At 43.0% G+C, this 13,101-nt stretch overlaps 1 protein-coding gene across 1 annotated transcript; it reads left to right on the top strand.

Annotated features, from left to right (window-relative positions):
- Positions 1-3,526: 3,526 nt before the first annotated feature.
- Positions 3,527-3,751, top strand: BYT42DRAFT_485886 (uncharacterized protein; the record flags this gene model as incomplete). Its single annotated transcript, XM_051563750.1, has 1 exon — positions 3,527-3,751. A coding segment is annotated over one exon (225 nt), but the record flags the coding sequence as incomplete, so codon positions are not given.
- Positions 3,752-13,101: the final 9,350 nt, after the last annotated feature.

The following is a 13,101-nucleotide window of genomic DNA, read 5'->3' as shown; positions in this document are numbered from 1 at the left end:
TTTTTATTACCAATTGTTTCGAAGATTATTTCGACCAGTTCTGAAGAAAAAAGAAGAAAGAGAAGGAAAAAGAGAAAGAGAAGCAAAAAGAAACCGGACTTGTGATTAAAATATATTTGATTGTACGATGCGATCAGCCGGCCTGTGTTAATTTTGCATTCCCACATAAGCAGATCGGTCAAGCTTTGATCCTGTTTGATTCAAGTTTGTGGGCCAAATATCATATTCATATATGCCGAATCTCAAGCTCTTCAAGGATACCACTGCTGCTATTGTTCGTTCCATGTAATATTTTGCCGCCGGCTAGCCTGCTGTGATCATGCTTTCGCAAGACGGCAGTCCACACTTCATCAAGGAACAAGAGGCTCATTTAGTCATTTTTCATTGTAAAGCGTGCAGATGACTAATATAAGTCTTCTAGCTATCAGTGTATCTTTATAACGCAGACGTTAAAGCTACTAGGTGATCCAAAGTGGCCTTCCTTCTTACTTCGAAGATAGGCACAGGTTGCTTCCGATCGTTCTTCATATTGCGTTATGGACGAGTATGCCTACGCCGGCGCATATTACGTGCCAGCGACAGATCAAAACCCAGCAGGAAGCGCCCAAAGACATGGTATTTGTTCCACTACCACCATTGATAATAATGGTAGCCTGTGGGTATATGATATGTCCTACCTTAAGCCAACGAAGCCAGCTCTTACAAAAGTACCCGTAATCATCCATTCTAACGGGACGCCTTGTTAATCGACAACGCTTTGGCTAACAATGCCAAAAAGAAAGGACCTTTTGCCACTGACGTTCACAACGCTGTCATTCGTGGCGTCCATGCACACAGTAACAGAGTTCGTTGTTAAAAGGCTTTACGGAATTATTTATTGCTTGGCAAGTATAAACAATATTAAACTATAATAATGCATCATGCTCTTCAACTTACCTCAATCTGGTGTGCTCATAATTGCCAACATGGACCACACACCATCGACAGCGTCATACTTGAAGAAATGGCCAGTTTTTTGGAACTTCAGCTGCCACAAACGCAAGCTCTTGTTTACCACTTCATGGCGACGTGACATCTTCAAAAGCTTCTGAGCCGTGTTGTAAGGATGCATGCACCCTATCAAAAAACTTGTGCGGGACTAGTCCACCATTCCAAACCTTGGTAGAAAGGTGATTAAAGATAATGAGTATAATTGTCATCTTGCTATGGTATCCATAATACACTTTGGTCAAAGTGTCGCTATATTACCCATCTTGGCCCAAGCGAGTTTCAATCCAGCTTGAGAGATGCGCAGAAACAGGTCTTATTCTCAAATCCTCCAGTCTACCCTGAGCGTGTACAACATGTTTCCAGGAATGGGCTTCTTTCACACAACTTGCGTCAGCCTCGAATGAAGGAGAAGAGTTTAGATTTATGCACAACGAAGCGAAGGCTTCGCACAACACCTCTTCGCAATGCTGACGTGGAACCCAGCAAAGTTTGCAAGTGCATTGCTGGCGAATAAAGAAAGGGCAGCATCGAAAGAACTCTGCTTTTACAAAGGTGCAATGGCAGCAGTGATGTCCTAGAAGAGCTTGAGACTCGGCATATATGAAACCGCACCAGCAGGTGCAAGCAACTTTGTATGGAGTTGCACCAGCGTGCACCAGTAGCCCAACAAACCACCTCCTTTTTGAAAGCGCACCAGCAGGTACAAGCAATTTTGTATGGAGTTGCACCAGCGTGCACCAGTAGCACAACAAACCACCTCCTTTTTGAAAGCGCACCAGCAGGTACAAGCAATTTTGTATGGAGGTGCACCAGCGAGCACCAGTAGCCAAATGAAACCGTCTTTTTAGCGCACCAGCAGGTGCAAGCAATTTTGTGTGGAGTTGCACCAGCTTGCACCAGTAGCCAAATGAAACCATCTTTTTGAACGCACACCAGCAGGTGCACGCAAGTTTGTATGGGGGGGTGCACCAGCTTGCACCAGTAGCCAAATGAAACCATCTTAGTGCACCAGCAGGTGCAAGCAAGTTTGTATGGAGGTGCACCAGCGAGCACCAGTAACCAAATGAAACCATCTTTTTGAACGCACACCAGCAGATGCAAGCAATTTTGTATGGAGGTGCACCAGCGTGCACCAGTAGCCAAATGAAACCATCTTTTTAGCGCACCAGCAGGTGCACGCAAGTTTGATGGAGGTGCACCAGCTTGCACCAGTAGCCAAATGAAACCATCTTTTTGAACGCACACCAGCAGGTGCAAGCAAGTTTGTATGGAGGTGCACCAGCGAGCACCAGTAGCCAAATGAAACCATCTTTTTAGCGCACCAGCAGGTGCAAGCAGCTTTGTATGGAGTTGCACCAGCGTGCACCAGTAGCCAAATGAAACCATCTTTTTGAATGCGCACCAGCAGGTGCACGCAATTTTGTATGGAGGTGCACCAGCTTGCACCAGTAGCCACAATGAGACCTCCTTTTTGAAAGCTCACCAGCAGGTGCAGGTAATTTTGTTCGGAATGTGCCATCAATTTTTCTAAGGTGCACCAGTAGCCAAAATGAGGCCATTTGGGTTTTGAAAGCGCACCAGCAACTGTAAGCAATTATGTTGGGAGTGCACCATCAACTCTTTGAGGTGCACTGGCAACCAGCAACCAGTCACAGCAGAACCCTTCCACCTTCCCCCTCAAGCTGTTCATAGTGTGCCTTCTTCCATCTTTCTTTTAAGAAAAGAAAAACCAACAACATAACCGAAACAAAGGCTTTTCCCTCCTGCGCAATGACGCGTCAGCGCACCACCTCGGGAAATCCTTTGACAGACTTGACGAACGAGGACAACGAAAATACAGACACCGAGATTCTTCCGTTGAACGTCTGCAAATCTTGCGATAAAGTTTTTTCTGCTCCCAATGCACTCCGGTCGCATCAAAGCAAAGAACATGCGGTAGAATTACATTTTGACCTTGGTCAAGATAGTAAGTAAACAAGGCATAGTAATACAGCAACGGGTGTTTGAATATGTTGTTTGTTTCTCTCAAGATATAGTGTCTGTGTGCAAGCTGAACAGCAGGTTCCAATGCCCACTTATTCACTGCAAGAAAACATATGCAAATATAGAAACTTTTCGTCAGCACGCAGCCAAATTCCATTCAGGCGCGAGGGTCAACGTGTCCAAACTTGACACAGATGACAATAACCAGCCAACTAAACGACGCAAGATTGCAACTGCAGCTTTCACAAAAGATCAAGGATGTCAAGATGTTCTTGAACTGGACTCTGTGAGGCGAGCCAGTCATTTCGCTGGCGCTGTGGATTGCGATCCTATTGCTGTGCATCTATCCCACGATTCAATGGAATATTCGGTAACGTTGCATTCCCTGGCCCATGCAGACGATTTACATGACGCGTACATGCGGCTCCCTCTCACCTCGCAATCCACGACATCGCAGCTAACATGTGTACTGCAACGACACACAGACGACTTTGAAGTTACTCCTGCTGAGCAAACACCCATCAGCACCTTTCGTGAAAATCAATTTGTTACTGCTGACAAAGCTGTGGAATATCTAAAGCAATCTGTACGCAAATCATGGCTGCCTAATCTGCTAAACAAAATGGGCGATTACATGGAACCTGCTAAAGACCTTCAAGAGGCATTGAACTTTGATTTCCGACGACGACCTTCCTTTTTGCAAGCAGTGGCAAAGTTGCATACAGGTTCAATCGTTATTGACAAGGCAGTGATACTTATTTTAGTCGCTGAGGCTTATGGCCGTGCCAAATCAATTGATGTCCATGCAGAAACAAACTTCAAATCGTTACCCCATCTTATCAATTCGAATCAATACCGTTCATCTTTGTGCGCGGGCATCTTTGAAGAGGCTGATGGGTATGGCATCAAAAACAAACTCAAGATAGGCAGCAAACATATGAATGTTTTGTCGACGTTGTCCGTGAATCTTTATCATGACCGCTGCGTGGACATTGGACCATCAACATCAGCTGCAATCAAGTCTGTGCGGCCCGAGGCTGCAAGATTATTTTATCGAAAGGATTGTGTGGAAGAGTTTTTTTAAGCTTTTCAGAATACATCATACGTCTTTCCTCCCGTCGGCATCTCCTGCTTACGTCAAGTAATATCTGGATTCGATGACTGCAGCTCATTTGCTCCATGGCGCGCCGCAGTCAATGAAATCAATTATGATTGCCTGGTCCCCACCACGGTATTTACCTTGTGCGATATGCCACACAAGGAAGGCTATGGTTCATCTAGCACATCCACAGAAAAGATCGCATCCCGTTTTATGCAGGCGCTGGCCGTGTCCCATTTGAACGATGCCGCAACACCGGATTTCTCCACGGCACTCGCCACATTTCGCGCCGCTGCTAAGGTACGAGAAATCAATAACAAGGATGGAAGCAAGGATTGGGCCACTCTTGTGAACTTTATCACAGCGCTCCAAAGGCACTTGAATGAGCATGATGGTTTGGAGGCACAGACGATTGCACTGATGGAGGACTTCAGTTGCATCGCAAGACTTGCTGCGAGTAAATTGTGCGAAAGCAACATCAAAGTGAAGCAAAATGTCACTAAAAAACTTGCTGAACTGTTTGGTCCTGACTCACTTCATCATTCTCACTTCTGATCTTTCTCTTCCATTCATCCCTTTCTAAAAATTTCAAAAAATCCAAGTATTCCGCGACGCATTGATCCTTTTTCACTTTTTTTTTTTCACAATTAAACAATAAATGAGAGGTGTTTTTTTTTTTTTTTTTTTTTTTTTTTGCTCTTGATCACACCACTGTTTATAAATGCATGAATCCATCAACTACCAATATCACTTGCTAACCGTAGACGCTGTCGTGATTGCTATCATTTTTCAAATTTGGGCGAATTGACCCTTGTGCCTGAATGGAATTTGGCTGCGTGCTGACGAAAAGTTTCCATATTTGCATATGTTTTCTTGCAGTGAATAAGTGGGCATTGGAACCTGCCGTTCAGCTTGCACACAGACACTATGTCTTGAGAGAAACAAACAACATATTCAAACACCCGTTGCTGTATTACTATGCCTTGTTTACTTACTATCTTGACCAAGGTCAAAATGTAATTCTACCGCATGTTCTTTGCTTTGCTGCGACCAGAGTGCATTGGGAGCAGAAAAAACTTTATCGCAAGATTTGCAGACGTTCAACGGAAGAATCTCGGTGTCTGTATTTTCGTTGTCCTCGTTCGTCAAGTCTGTCAAAGGATTTCCCGAGGTGGTGGGTTGACGCGCCATTGCGCAGGAGGGAAAAGCTTTTCTTTTGGTTTTGTTGTTGATTTCTTTTTAAAGAAAAAGATGGAAGGCACACTATGAAAAGCTTGAGGGGGAAGAAAGAAGGGTTCTGCTGTGACTGGTTGCTGGCTGCCAGTGCACCTCAAACAGTTGGTGGTGCACTCCCAACATAATTGTTTACAGTTGCTGGTGCACCTTAGAAAAATTGATGGTGCACTCCGAACAAAATTACCTGCACCTGCTGGTGCGCTTTCAAAAAGGTGGTCTCATTTGGTTACTGGTGCGCGCTGGTGCACTTCCATACAAAATTACCTGCACCTGCTGGTGCGCTTTCAAAAAGGTGGTTTCATTTGGCTACTGGTGCAAGCTGGTGCACCACCATACAAACTTGCTTGCACCTGCTGGTGCGCTAAAAAGATGGTTTCATTTGGCTACTGGTGCAAGCTGGTGCACCACCATACAAACTTGCTTGCACCTGCTGGTGCGCTAAAAAGATGGTTTCATTTGGCTACTGGTGCAAGCTGGTGCACCACCATACAAAATTGCTTGCACCTGCTGGTGCGCTAAAAAGGTGGTTTCATTTGGCTACTGGTGCAAGCTGGTGCACCTCCATACAAAATTGCGTGCACCTGCTGGTGTGCGTTCAAAAAGATGGTTTCATTTGGTTACTGGTGCTCGCTGGTGCACCTCCATACAAACTTGCTTGCACCTGCTGGTGCACTAAGATGGTTTCATTTGGCTACTGGTGCAAGCTGGTGCACCTCCATCAAACTTGCTTGCACCTGCTGGTGCGCTAAAAAGATGGTTTCATTTGACTACTGGTGCAAGCTGGTGCACCCCCCCCCCATACAAACTTGCGTGCACCTGCTGGTGTGCGTTCAAAAAGATGGTTTCATTTGGCTACTGGTGCAAGCTGGTGCAACTCCACACAAAATTGCTTGCACCTGCTGGTGCGCTAAAAAGATGGTTTCATTTGGCTACTGGTGCAAGCTGGTGCACCACCATACAAACTTGCTTGCACCTGCTGGTGCGCTAAAAAGATGGTTTCATTTGGCTACTGGTGCAAGCTGGTGCACCTCCATACAAACTTGCTTGCATCTGCTGGTGTGCGTTCAAATAGATGGTTTCATTTGGCTACTGGTGCTCGCTGGTGCAACTCCATACAAAATTGCGTGCACCTGCTGGTGTGCGTTCAAAAAGATGGTTTCATTTGGTTACTGGTGCTCGCTGGTGCAACTCCATACAAAATTGCGTGCACCTGCTGGTGCGCTAAAAAGATGGTTTCATTTGGTTACTGGTGCACGCTGGTGCACTTCCATACAAAGCTGCTTGCATCTGCTAGTGCACTTTGAGAAAGACGGTTTCATTTGGTTGCTGGTGCCAGCTGATGCAACCTCCAAACAAGTTAATTGCAAACGCTGGTGCATCGGCAAGCACCAGTAGCCAAATGAAACCATCTTTTTAGCGCACCAGCAGGTGCACGCAAGTTTGTATGGAAGTGCACCAGCGTGCATCAGTAACCAAATGAAACCATCTTTTTAGCGCACCAGCAGGTGCACGCAATTTTGTATGGAGTTGCACCAGCGAGCACCAGTAACCAAATGAAACCATCTTTTTGAACGCACACCAGCAGGTGCACGCAATTTTGTATGGTGGTGCACCAGCTTGCACCAGTAGCCAAATGAAACCATCTTTTTAGCGCACCAGCAGGTGCAAGCAAGTTTGTATGGAGGTGCACCAGCTTGCACCAGTAGCCAAATGAAACCATCTTTTTAGCGCACCAGCAGGTGCAAGCAAGTTTGTATGGTGGTGCACCAGCTTGCACCAGTAGCCAAATGAAACCATCTTTTTAGCGCACCAGCAGGTGCAAGCAATTTTGTGTGGAGTTGCACCAGCTTGCACCAGTAGCCAAATGAAACCATCTTTTTGAACGCACACCAGCAGGTGCACGCAAGTTTGTATGGGGGGGGTGCACCAGCTTGCACCAGTAGTCAAATGAAACCATCTTTTTAGCGCACCAGCAGGTGCAAGCAAGTTTGATGGAGGTGCACCAGCTTGCACCAGTAGCCAAATGAAACCATCTTAGTGCACCAGCAGGTGCAAGCAAGTTTGTATGGAGGTGCACCAGCGAGCACCAGTAACCAAATGAAACCATCTTTTTGAACGCACACCAGCAGGTGCACGCAATTTTGTATGGAGGTGCACCAGCTTGCACCAGTAGCCAAATGAAACCACCTTTTTAGCGCACCAGCAGGTGCAAGCAATTTTGTATGGTGGTGCACCAGCTTGCACCAGTAGCCAAATGAAACCATCTTTTTAGCGCACCAGCAGGTGCAAGCAAGTTTGTATGGTGGTGCACCAGCTTGCACCAGTAGCCAAATGAAACCATCTTTTTAGCGCACCAGCAGGTGCACGCAAGTTTGTATGGAAGTGCACCAGCGCGCACCAGTAGCCAAATGAAACCATCTTTTTAGCGCACCAGCAGGTGCAAGCAATTTTGTGTGGAGGTGCACCAGCTTGCACCAGTAGCCAAATGAAACCATCTTTTTGAACGCACACCAGCAGGTGCACGCAATTTTGTATGGAGGTGCACCAGCTTGCACCAGTAGCCAAATGAAACCACCTTTTTAGCGCACCAGCAGGTGCAAGCAATTTTGTATGGTGGTGCACCAGCTTGCACCAGTAGCCAAATGAAACCATCTTTTTAGCGCACCAGCAGGTGCAAGCAAGTTTGTATGGTGGTGCACCAGCTTGCACCAGTAGCCAAATGAAACCATCTTTTTAGCGCACCAGCAGGTGCAAGCAAGTTTGTATGGTGGTGCACCAGCTTGCACCAGTAGCCAAATGAAACCACCTTTTTGAAAGCGCACCAGCAGGTGCAGGTAATTTTGTATGGAAGTGCACCAGCGCGCACCAGTAACCAAATGAGACCACCTTTTTGAAAGCGCACCAGCAGGTGCAGGTAATTTTGTTCGGAGTGCACCATCAATTTTTCTAAGGTGCACCAGCAACTGTAAACAATTATGTTGGGAGTGCACCACCAACTGTTTGAGGTGCACTGGCAGCCAGCAACCAGTCACAGCAGAACCCTTCTTTCTTCCCCCTCAAGCTTTTCATAGTGTGCCTTCCATCTTTTTCTTTAAAAAGAAATCAACAACAAAACCAAAAGAAAAGCTTTTCCCTCCTGCGCAATGGCGCGTCAACCCACCACCTCGGGAAATCCTTTGACAGACTTGACGAACGAGGACAACGAAAATACAGACACCGAGATTCTTCCGTTGAACGTCTGCAAATCTTGCGATAAAGTTTTTTCTGCTCCCAATGCACTCTGGTCGCAGCAAAGCAAAGAACATGCGGTAGAATTACATTTTGACCTTGGTCAAGATAGTAAGTAAACAAGGCATAGTAATACAGCAACGGGTGTTTGAATATGTTGTTTGTTTCTCTCAAGACATAGTGTCTGTGTGCAAGCTGAACGGCAGGTTCCAATGCCCACTTATTCACTGCAAGAAAACATATGCAAATATGGAAACTTTTCGTCAGCACGCAGCCAAATTCCATTCAGGCACAAGGGTCAATTCGCCCAAATTTGAAAAATGATAGCAATCACGACAGCGTCTACGGTTAGCAAGTGATATTGGTAGTTGATGGATTCATGCATTTATAAACAGTGGTGTGATCAAGAGCAAAAAAAAAAAAAAAGAATGGGAAGGGACCAAAGACATTCCGAAATACTGAATTTTTCGACTTTGATAGAAAGTATGAATGATTAGAAGTAAAAACATGGAAAGTGAGGTCAATCAGGACCTTAAGGTTCAGCAAATTCCTATTCTATCACTTTAACAAGCCGTGCACCCGCTGTGCAATGGATGCCGCCTGCCACCGGAGGCCGCCCTCTTACATTGAGCGACTTTCGTCAGACAAAAAGCTAACGCATACACGGCATAACCTGGGCGAGAACTCTCGACGGACTTTGGTATATTAAGGACAACCTTATGACAATACCATGCAACGTGATTTGTTTCTGAACACGCGCAAAGCAGCACTGGTTCCCCCCCCCCCCCCCTCAGTTCCATCCCGCCCAGGCTATGATAGATCTAGAAAGATGTGTGGGTATGTTGGGTATTCAAAAAAAAGAGTTAGTAAGCTCTTTGATTGATTCAAATTTTCGTCAAGATATTTTACCTTTGTTTTTGAGTTTGCAATAGCCATTGATCGCTTGACATGGCTTGGATTATATGACATTGAAAAAATTTGAATTAGTATACGTTCATTACATCATAGCAAAGGAAAAGAAATTGGACTTGCTTTTGAACCAAATGGTGTACCGGAAAAAAAAAACGATGAATACGGACCGCCAGGTAAGCTTCTTCTTCGATGCGGAAAATAAAATTGCTTCCAGGGACGGTTAAGCGATGGATCGGTGGTGTCAGCTTGAGCAGGCAAAAAATATTGAGTGCCAGAAGTGACGGTAATCTCGAGCTGGATTCCAGATATCGAGAGTTTCCCGAATAAAAAGAAAGAAAAATAAAAAAAGTACATGATAATAAAAAAAAAAGACAATGGTCGCGTCAGTAAAAACCTCCTAAAAACCCTGTGGGGAAAAAAGAGGAAAAGACTGCGAAAAGAATATGTACCTGAAATATAAAATACAAAATACAATAATCGGGAAGACATCTCGAATACGATATCATGAGAAACAATCCAAAGGAGAGGAACATGAAGAGGACGCGTAAGCGTTTTCTGATGAAAAAGATAGTCACACCACCGACGATGGCCATCTGGTTTCGCCAGATGGATGGATGGATGGATGGCGAGAGAAAGTCAACTTGTAGTATCCAGAACTTGTCAGGCGAAAAGAAAACGGAGAACACCGAAAGCTAAAAGAAGGATGGAAAAAAAAAGCGAGGTAAGTCTATTTTGCCGGAGCAAAATAGATGGTGGACCACTCGACGCTTACCTTTTTGAGGATGGTAGTCGATTTAACCAAGTTAGATACACGGGATGAGGATGGTCGGGATGTGGATGCGGATGAGATCTTCATACAATGATAGTGAGAGAGAGAAAATCAAAAGAAAAAAGATAAAATTAAAGACCAAAATATATGAGTTTCCATGGATGATACCACCCTACTGATGCATGGACCCATAGATCGAAGCACGTCTGCTTATGTATTATTCGATTCATTGAAAATTGAAAGAGAATGAAAGGACATATACAGTATAACTGACAAAAAAAAAAAAAAAAATTAAATGATGCTACAGAAGAACGCCAGTCGTATCATCAACCACTTTTCTTCAAAAAGAGATCTACTCACATTTTTATTTGAAAGACGACGATGCTCTGTTCGACCAAAACTGGTGCAAACGGTACCTTGCTGCTGATTGCTTCGCCTATTATTGTGAAAGTGGGCAGCGAGGCATGGTTGAAAGATAAAAAAAAAAGGTTTAACAGGTCCTGATAACTTGGTGTAGATCATGTGATTTACAAAATCGCTAATTTCCCAAAGATTTTAATTATGTTGACTAGTAGCGCCTGTTGATCTTAATGCTCTTTCGGTCTGTAGTTTGTTGTTACTCTGAGGCTAGTGGGAATAGTAGCTGATTAAAGGTGCGTTTGGAATGGGATGCTCCATTTGCAATCTTCAGAACTCCGCACTCGAATTTGTGTATCCAAAGGTTTCGCTTGATGGTGTTCTCTTAACTCTAATCTTTTGTCAATAAGCGGTTGATTTTTCGGTAAGATTTAGTTGAGTGCGCATAAATCTTTGCGTATTCAATGGACAACAGAGTAGCACAGTCTCTTTTTCTTTTTTCCCGGGGGTCTTGCCTCCCCCCTGACCTACCGCCACATAGCGATCATTTTCTTCATCCACGACAGAGGAACAACAATATGTACACAAAGTTAGGAGCAGAAATAGTCAGACATCGATATAATTAAATGGAGAGACAAAAATAGGTAACAGAAAAAATCATACTTGGGAAAACATAGCATAAGGATAAAATCAAAAGGAACATAAGGATAAAAAGCATACAGTAAAACATAAAGGTGAAGAATAACTTGAAAAATCATAGCAAAGGATGAAAGCAAAGGAGCATAAGACAAAATACAAACAGTAAGATATAAAGGAATAATAAAAACAACAACATAAGGGTAAAGACGCCACCAGCACCATCAACAAAGAACAATCGGGCTGATTCGTTGTTTCCATGCGTGACACTCTGGAGAATTGCGTCGTATACGGCATGTTGATCACGGTTTAGGCCCTCGTGTGTTTGGGGAACATTGGCAGCGTCTGCGATGAGATCGAATTGTTCTCTTACCAGTCTGGGCTGACGGCGAAGTGTGCTTCTGCCAATTTCTTGGCGATCAGGAAGAACAAAGCGATCGTAATTCAGCAGTGAACTCGATTGGCGGTTCAGATGCTCTTCAATGTCCAGCAAAGCGCGATCGTACACGATTTGGGGCGGCTCATTTTGATGATCATTGTCTTGATTTTGATTGCTCCAAAAATGGAAATAGTCTTCTGCCAAATGCTGGCAGAACTGCATCCAAAGCGCAAACGGGTCAGGAGCCTGACATTTTCTGTCATTGTCGGCATGATACATTGCTGCTGCAGCCCCGATCGGCAACACCCGCGAAATGGTAATTTTAAAACTCCGTCATTTTGAAATCTCGAAATCAACTTATTCGCGTACAAGAAGAACAAAAAAATGAATTTTTTATATATAAAAAACAAAAAAGATGGAAGGTACTTGTGAACAATTTTTCTATAAAATAAAGAGATCGATAATTTTTAATTTTATGATAGAGAATGATGTCAAATCTTTAAACGTTGATTATGAAAAAGAAAATAATAAAATCAATATTAGTTTTTGTAAAGACGGTCAGAAATTTGAAGATCAATATGTACTTCCAAAACGAAGAAATAAAAGAATAAAAGATCGATCAAATAATATACCTACACCTACAACGACAGACAATGAATATAGTGATAATGAAATAAACAATGTGAATGATAACAATATAAAGAACAATTTAAATATAAACGATGATACTAAAAATTCTATTGATCCTGGCAATGATAACGGACAAAATAATGAACAAAATGAAAATTTTAAAAGTAAAAGAAACTTAACACAGGCTAATACACCTGATTTAAATAAAAAAAAATATAAAGTTGATATATGTACTGCTACTATGGATAAAGATATAATTGATCACCTTAGAGGTTGGGAAAAGTATGAGAATGATGATGATGATGATGATGATGATGATGATAGCAATAATGAATATGAAAAAGATGAATTTTGTTTGAAATTACTATATAATTTATTAATGTATGAAAAGAAACTTTTTACAGAAAACATCATAGCTAAACTTCAAAAAGTAGAAATAATATTTGATAGAATAAAAGCTATTTTTATTGATTTCGGGTTTTCGTTTGATATAAATTATGATGTACAGTGACAGTTTTTAACATCTCAAATAAATGATCATCATATCTTTTTCTAAAAGCTAATTCTAAAAAGTACAAGGCATACAATTCAGAGTTTTTTCTGATATTAGGTATATATTTCCTTAAATGCATCCAAAATCCTTCGATCGTATTTGTGTGTATTGTAGGGTTTTCTGCATCAACAAAATATTTTGAATGATCGACTGAGTGGTGGTGGTATCCCATCGTTTTTAAGTTGGTATAAGACTTCATTTGTCGGTTATAATAGTTGTTTCTGGGTGAACGTATTGTTGAATTATTAGTAACAGCGTTTTTGCTTGTCGATCAGGAACAGGTATAAGGAAAATTAGATTTGATTTCCTTTGGTGACCACCGAGTATCC

The sequence above is a fragment of the Radiomyces spectabilis genome (genome assembly GCF_025331425.1).
Source record: "Radiomyces spectabilis strain NRRL 2753 chromosome Unknown BYT42scaffold_2, whole genome shotgun sequence".
In the NCBI taxonomy this organism is placed as follows: Eukaryota; Fungi; Mucoromycota; class Mucoromycetes; order Mucorales; family Radiomycetaceae; genus Radiomyces; species Radiomyces spectabilis.
This window is presented reverse-complemented; position numbering and strand designations above follow the sequence as displayed.